This window comes from Alosa pseudoharengus, unplaced genomic scaffold (assembly GCF_046254945.1).
Source record: "Alosa pseudoharengus isolate Yale_2024_CS ecotype anadromous, Long Island Sound unplaced genomic scaffold, YU_APseudo_1.1 YU_APseudo_1.1_scf_20, whole genome shotgun sequence".
Lineage (NCBI taxonomy): Eukaryota > Metazoa > Chordata > Actinopteri > Clupeiformes > Clupeidae > Alosa > Alosa pseudoharengus.
Window position 1 is genome coordinate 18,546,270 of NW_027468664.1, and position 8,528 is coordinate 18,554,797.

General features: G+C 45.5%; 1 protein-coding gene across 1 annotated transcript in view; it reads right to left on the reverse strand.

Annotated features, from left to right (window-relative positions):
• syt1a (synaptotagmin Ia) overlaps positions 1-7,405 on the reverse strand; it is a 42,851-nt gene extending 35,446 nt beyond the window's left edge. Inside the window, exon 1 of the mRNA XM_076296781.1 lies at positions 7,229-7,405. Coding sequence (XP_076152896.1) covers positions 7,229-7,391 — 163 coding nt within the window. The 5' untranslated portion in view covers positions 7,392-7,405. The remainder of the gene's footprint in view (positions 1-7,228) is intronic.
• Positions 7,406-8,528: the final 1,123 nt, after the last annotated feature.

The following is an 8,528-nucleotide window of genomic DNA, read 5'->3' on the forward strand; positions in this document are numbered from 1 at the left end:
GAAATTGAACAAAGCCAATTATTGGCTTCCTGATTTGTTGCGCAATTATTTTTTCTAATATCATCGCAGCTGAAGGTTGTTTTTTTGCGACATGTGATCTGGCGCTCGGCAACTAATTAAAAGCTTGAGAAAACAGCCGGTGACACACTTTATGGGCGATCAATTTCTCTTGAGAGTCCATGTGATTTCAGATTTTCAAAGAGAGCGTTTCAAAGGTGTAAACAGACCAACAAAGAAAGAGAGAGGCACGGCTAAAGTTTACTCAGTAAAGAGTTTGACAAAATATCAAACGATTACTATTTCCATTAGTGCAAACCCACACAGATGCCATCAGCCATCCTTGGGTTTGTTGGTAGCTCAAGAGACCCCTCAGTCACATGACTATACCAATACAAAACAAACCCTCCCGACAAGTCAGTCTGATAACAAAAAATTATACGCTCTCTTTCGACACTGTGCTGTCAATCAACTTCCCATTCTGGCGCTGGCATTTAGACAGACCCATTGGGACCCAGAGAGGTCTCCAGCATGACATCGCCACTAAACCCTCTTCACATTTAAAGGGGAACTTGGCAACTATTTCAACGTAATAAACCCGTTTAGAAATCATTTGGATGGTTAAATGACCTGTTCCGGTGAAAATGGTGACTTTTCCCGCTGCCCCTAGCGTCCCCAGGCGAAAACCAACTTTGCAACATTGAGACTACCTTCCCGGAAAGAGAAGTGAGAAACAAGAAACTCATTTTAAATCGTGTTTTTTTACCTTGTAACATCCACATTGTCTGCCGAACTTATGCTAACCGTTTTGCTACATTTTAAACAAATCCATGTGCTTTATCGTTACCTTTTTCCACAGTTTGAAATAGCATAATGTACCATTTCTCCAGCAGAGGGGGAAATCCTGCCAAGTTTCCCTTTAACATGTCAATGTACTGATCTGGAATCAGTCTGTCAGTCTGCACTACTTTGACCTCCCAATTACATACCCTAAATGAATAAAAAACAACCCTTCTCTACCACTCGAAACCACCAAGTCCAGTGCATCAGCTTTGGAATAGGACCCAAAAGTAAGTCAGATGTTGCCAGTGTGGCTTCTTCCATCATGTAAAGCCATGGCAGCAGAGAAAATATTATCTTTTAATGGATGTGTCTAAAAGGTGGCAGGTTCATATTTAAGACCCGTAAAAGCTGCGTCGATAAGAAACTTTGCCACCCGATGCAGCTGTGCTACGGTGACACGATTCTAATAAAAGGTTGGATAAAAGAATTATATGTAATGCAATGACACAGCAGGAGGCAAATGGACTGGAGTAATGACCGCATTGCATCCGCCACCTATTTAATAAAACAGACTGTGTTGCAATCAGATTACTGCATTTCTCTCCCTCTTTTTCACTCATCATCGGCAAAATTCAATCTTTTCTTATCCCCTCCGCCATCAGTTATTGTTATTTATAAACGTAATGGAGCTGGGCAGGACACGAGAGCTGCAGGAGAGAACAGAACGAGAGAATCCTACTGTCAGAAAACGGCAGCGCGATAATGTTATCTCTTTCATCAAGCATGTGTCTCATCCCGAAAAGCACTTTTGTGTTTCTTAATTAAAAGAACCTGAGTCCTAGAAAGCAATAGAGGCATTGGGTAATTAACTACATTGTGCGAGTGTCAATTCCCCCCCGAGAGCACCAAACCGGCGCGCACAGTTCAACTTTCGGCAAGGGTTATCTCCTGTTCTGCCAAGCACGCGTGTGCCAGTGTTCATACGAGGCAACAGGCCCATAAACACAGCACGTGCACACAATAAACAACGCAAAATGTGAAATGGAGTATCACAGCGCAGCAGTTTTCAGCGCCACCAGATGAAATGTAGTGACACAGTAAACAAACAAATCACGATAGCTAAAAATCCACCCATGATACAATGAGATCTTTGTTTATTTTTTTTTTGTGGGCTACAATGGGCCACTAATACGTCTCCAGTCTTCCTTCCATCCTCCCACCTTCCTCTGAATGCAGTCAAACAGACAGTGTAAAACATCACTGGCTTGAGTTGCAGCTGAATGCTTGATGCAACCCTTTCAGATAAAAAGAGAGAAAGCCTTTTCTTTTTGTGTTGGTCCTAATGAGATAATAGAAACTGAAGGGGTGAGAATGAAGACTACTGAAACATGACAGTCGAGAGAAGAGTAATGATTCCTGATCCTCTGGATGCCCGTCAGTTCCAACATTCAAAGACAACACTGAAATAATGGTTTTAAGAGGAACATAAAGAGCCTCATCATACTAAGCTATATATAGCTATATGGCCATAAGCTATATGTACAGTATTATTGTTGATATAGGCAGGCAGCTCTCAGAGACCTAACCCTGATATAGAATCCTGATGTAGAATATTTCTGTCTTTAAAAACAGGCATCTACAAGCTACAAGCACTGTATTCTTTTTTGACAGAATCTTGGAATCCTGTTGATCTCTGTAAAGGTGGCTGACGTGACACTGACAGAAATGCACAGTGATGTATCTCTGTCTGAGAGGTATTGGATTGATCTGTGACTTGGGCAGAGGATTCTGTAGGGAGGACAGTGTCTTGTGACACACATACACACACACACACACAGACACACACACACACACACACCGCAGGACTGATCTGGATGTGATATGAGGTTTCGTGGCTGGAGGGGGTTTGTAGGGAGGGACACGACTGTTGTGTGTAGGCCACAGGGAAGGCAACTGCCAAGATAATCAGTCACCAGGGGAAGGCTGCCGGGCACAGCGGCTACAGTAGGCTGCGGGTCGTTAGCAGCACACACACCAGCCTCCTCACAGGGAATGAGCCGCACTCTACAATACTCCTAGACTGAGGTAATAGAATGGGAAGAGATAGAGAGAGAATGTGTGTTAAAAAGTGTGTGTGTGAGAGAGACAGAGTGTGTGTGTGTGTGTGTGTGTGTGTGTGTGTGTGTGAGAGAGAGATAGAGAAAAAGAGAGATATACAGGACAGGTATGTGTGTGAGTAAAGAAGAAGAGGGCGTGACCTGCTGCTTTTGTTGTACTCCACCATTTTCTTCAATCATGACTATCAGGCCCAGATTGCATTGCGGGTTATTATGGTGTTGGCTACTGTGTGGTCTAAATATATATATAATACAGACCTTGTGTTATTGTTACTGCTATTTGGGTTGAAGGATGTCTGAAATAGGCTACACTCTAAGGAGAAAAGAATAATATCTGGGCTGTTTAGTTTTGTATTTACTAAACTTTGCTGGAGGTGAAGGATTTGGAGGGGAAAAAAACTCCCACTGTCCCACTTGTTGTTCTGGCCAAGTGATCGACTGACTTCATCCATTACCTCCACGTTAGACAATTAACAACTAGCCAATTAATTGACGTAAATATCTGGGAATCGCTTTTCAGAACTCGTCAATGTCCTTAACCCGAAACCTCCACCAAACTTTGGATATCAAATATCATTAGCGAAGCCCAAATCACATTCACGGTAGGATGGCATAATTGCAATGACACTTGTGTAAGAAGGCCGTCCTTGTCACCAGTGGCGGGTACCCGTCTCAACGATTCCTCTCCTTGCTTGTAACGTTTCACCGGTAAAACGGCAACCTAACAGGAAGTGGCACCGTAGCCATGGTGATAAGCCACATTGCCGGTGGACAGGGGTGAGCTCAAGTCACAACATGAACAAATCGCTGTGCTGAAATTTAAGTGCACAATGTGTAAAAGTGGTTAGTGGCAACATTGGCCACCCTTTGTTTGGAGTGATAAAAGAAAGCATTTCCTCCAGTTACAATGTCGGAACGCATTAAAAACATGCTACCTTTGCTGAATACAGAAACCCCAGCATACCCCAGAATGCCACAGCAGCCAGGGATAATTTATTTAGACCCAGTGTTGTGTGTGTGTGTGTGTGTGTGTGTGTGTGGCGGGGGGGGGGGGGGGGGGGGGGGGGGGCGTGGGGGGCAAGAACAAGTTTGTTGCAGCACAGAATGACATCAGCTCATGAGTTCACTAAAGGGTTACTTCACTTGACTGTCATCAACACCACAGTGCAAATTAATCTTAATAGGCTCAATCTTAATAGACTCATGCATACACATGAACTAGTTTGTTCTTGTCACAACACAGTCAAAAATTCACTCCTTTTTCAAGACACATCCAAACATTGAGAACAAAATAGTGATAATTTATTGTAATTTACCAGTTTCTCCTGTTTCCTAAAGTGATTGATCGCCAGGATCGGGTAAGGCAACAAACGTAGTGAGTCGACTTAAGAGAAAACTCAGTACAGTGCCAAGCCCTAAGAGGAAGGAACAGCAGACCTGTCCTTAAATATAGGGGTCCTCGACTCGAGGTCCTCGAGTTCTGTGCCAGGGTGGGGTTTCCTGACAGGTCTCATGCTTCCTGCTTACCTCCAATGGCTTGTGCTGGACAGAGGTGGAGGCACGGCCATTTACCATCATTTGCAGTATGGATCGGTCCTGTCAACCACACAGCTAGGTGGTACTTCTACCTGGCGTGTTCCCGTTAATGCAGTGGGGATGGCTGGTCAATTTAAGCTTTTTTGGTCTGACGGGTGTCCTGTCTCACTGCTTAGGTTACTTTAAAGAGACTGCTTTGTAACACCCACCAACACAATAAATTCCCACCAACGTACACTACTTAAAGAGTCAATGAGTTCCCCGCAGAGTAGGCCTATGTCCCTTGTTTGCTGAATGCCAAATAACTGCGCATAATTGCGCTAACCTCTGTGTGAAATGGGCTGGAGAGAGCACCACACAAATACGACTCTAATTCAACCTAGCAGGGCGACAGGGGTTCGCAATATCCAGACGGAAGAAATTCTTGACAGTTCTCGACAGAATTTCCTCCCATTTCAAAGCACAAACATAAAGAGGCTCAATCTACTCAGCAAGACCCCCCCTCCCCTCCCCTGTTCCCTTTAGACGCCCCTGCGGACAGTACACATTAGGCACTCACTGGGAAGGCTTACTTTAGCACTATGCACAGACACATGGCTGATAGAGGACCTGCGTGAAAGCGGTAATTTAGCCCCTATAATGGGACCTGTTTTTTTTTTTTCCCAGGTCACTCTCCTGGTCGTCATCGGCATCTGTCGGAGGCAAACTCGGCAACCCCTTATTGGGTAGTTGCCAACAGTACACAACATGCTCATTAGAGGAGCAGGGGCTTCATGGTAAATAGCTAATGAGAGGAGAAGACACACACACACACACACACACACACACAGACAGACACACACAGACACACACACACACACACCTCCCATTAGTCTTCCAACTAGTGAGGGTTGGGCTCTCCAAGATGGAGTGATTAGGGGTGTATTCTTAGATAGGTGCTGGGAAGATGAGCGTGCATACACACACACACACACACACACACACACACCCATTGTACATACACACACACACACACACACAAACACCCACCCACACATACAAACACAGACACCCCCCCACACACACACACACAAACACATGCACACACACACACACATGCACACACACCCACACACACACACCCACACAAATACACACACACACACACACACACTGCTAATTCCTGGGTGTGGCAGCTTGAGTATGAAGAGCCATTAGTGCGCTCCGTGGGGATCTCGGGGGCTCGGCCCCTGACCGAGTCTTCATTATGGCTTCCATATGCTGTGCGTTGCTAATCACATTTAAACCTCCACCACCGGATCTCTTAACATGCTTAAAGCAAAGATAGTGGGTTGGTGTCAGTCAAGGAGCGCTTCCATATGCCTTATTACAGATCAAAGGCTACATGGCTACAGGGTCTAGAGCTGTTTTTTTTTTTCTATTTTGACAAAAGCAAATATACTTTGGCTTAAACAAGCCTAGAGGAAGCAAACAAACCTCTTATCAGGGCAGTGCCATCGTAAGTGCGTAGCTGAATCATATGCCTACTGCGTCATTTGCACCGCTCTGAAATCATTACAAGTCCATTTTCTGTTGCAAAAACACATTTCCTGATATTACAATTACTTTGACACAAGCCGATAAATACACCTATATTGAGTTTTCATTTAGACTTTCGGGAATGTGTCTGGCTTCCGGGCGTGAGCGAACGCAAGGCTTTATACAAAAACAGACCTTGACTGTTAACAAAGAATGAACCACCATCGTGGTCTGTGAGAATCAGGTGTGTTTATATGCGAAAGCAGAAAGCGCTGACAGCTGCTCACAGGCCTCAATGTGCGCCTGCTTTGCCTGACACCGAGAGGCAATATTGACAGAGGGGAGAAAATAAGCAGACGAAGGAGACGAACAAAACTAGCGAGGAGCAACAAGGCATGCAGATTACAGGCCTCGCCTGCCTCTCACTCCCACTTCTCCGCAAAGATGACGTGCGGAGTGAAGGGGGGAGAGGGAATTTGTTTTTGGTTTGTGGTCTGTGTGTGTGTGTGTGTGTGTGTGTGTGTGTGTGTGTGTAGGAGTGTGTGTGTGTGTGAGTGTGACAGTGCATCAAAGCTGCCGTCTGCCATCAGCGAGTAAAACAAAGCCCCCTGAAGGCTCAGGAGTTTGGGAGGTGACAGAGACACACATAAGCAGCTTGGTACTGAGGTCAAGCCAGAGCATCAGGGTCCTGATCATTACACGGTTAATAAATCCCCACTAACTTCTTGGTTGTACCAGTAACTATAGTCAACAGACTAATTCAACTATCCAGCAACAGAAGCAGATAGATTGTCGCTACCAAAAACCAACAGATAATATATCACTCTGACACAGATCTTTGATACAGATGCTGTAGTATTTGTTTATACGGTATCCATGTAGTTGATATGGCTAAGCCAGTGGAGCAATGCAGACACAATAACGGAAAACATTCAATTACAAGTGAGATCAAAATTGGCAGACATGGATGTCGTCTCATACTCTGGGGCTTCATATTAACACATGTATAGAGACTGAAGGAGCCTGCTCTTGCATAAGTGGCACACAGCCTTGACATGATGATACAGGGTACAGCAGGCAGAGGCGGACATCCCGGTTCCAGAAAGTGAAAGTATATTCTTTCTACCTGTGCACTTACCACAGGTGATATTACTAATTATCTGATCTACCTGGCTGCTAATTAGGATGAGCTGGTTTACTAAATGGTTGGATCGAATACTTTTACTTTCTGACCCCGGGATGTCTGCCTCAGACAGCAGGCTGGTCAGGGGACTCACGTGGGATCTTGTTGAGCTCGTTCATGAACTTGTTTTTGATCTTGGAGAAGGCCTCGTCCTTAGGCTCACCCGAGCCAGCAGCGCCTTCTGCCGTGCTGTTGGAGTTGACCTCGGGGGCCACGGTGGGCACCGGGCCCCCGACGCGCGCTTCCCTTCGACTCATACTGGGCTTGGGTTTGGCCGCCTGGAGAAGGCTGTGGAGAGAGAGAAGAGGGAGGGAGATAAAGAGATGTTAGCGTGGATGTTAGCATTGCTAACAGAACCCTGACTGAAACACACACGACACTGGCGGGCTGATGAGCGTAGACACCTGTCACTGAGTAGATCTGAGCAAATGTTTGATGGTGTTCTTGGAACTTCTCCAGCTGAATCAGAAGTGGGGATATTACACTAATAAGCTCATCTACCTGGCTGAAGAGCTCATTAGAAACAGCGTGTTTAGTTTACTGCACACTACACACTCTCTCCCCCCAGTACCACTGCACACTACACACTCTCTCCCTGCACACTACACACTCTCTCCCCCCAGTACCACTGCACACTACACACTCTCTCCCTGCACACTACACACTCTCTCCCCCCAGTACCACTGCACACTACACACTCTCTCCCCCCAGTACCACTGCACACTACACACTCTCTGCCCCCAATACCACTACACACTCTCTCTGCCCCCAATACCACTACACACTACACACTCTCTGCCCCCAATACCACTACACACTACACACTCTCTCCCCCCAATACCACTACACACTCTCTCCCCCCAATACCACTACACACTACACACTCTCTCCCCCTAATACCACTGCACACTACACACTCTCTCCACTTACTGCACACTACACACTGTGCACTCTGAGACCTGTTGAGGTAGGGTTAAACTAACTTTAGGTTCACTAACATGTACTGGTATAACAGCCAGCATTACAAAGTGAAACCGCTCTGTAATTATACTAGGTTACAATGGGATAAAGTGCTGGAGTAATTATGTGACATTGTGAGCTGTGCCTTCACTGATTAATGTTCATAAAGAGACAAACAATGAGGTACTGGTACTGACAATGTTGCATTTATTTATTTTTAAATGATGGCTGTTTGTCTTTTTCCACCGTGTGGGTTAACTTGTGCATATGTGTGTAAGTGTGCATATGTGTAAGTGGTGTGTGTGTGTGTGTGTGTGTTTAAAAAAGTTGGTGCGTATGTTTTACAGGAGTGGGTGGGGTGGCACTCATCGCCTCTCTGTGGGTGGCTGGCAGCAGACAATGGAACTTGTTATTGCCAGTTGTTCTTGGCAGGT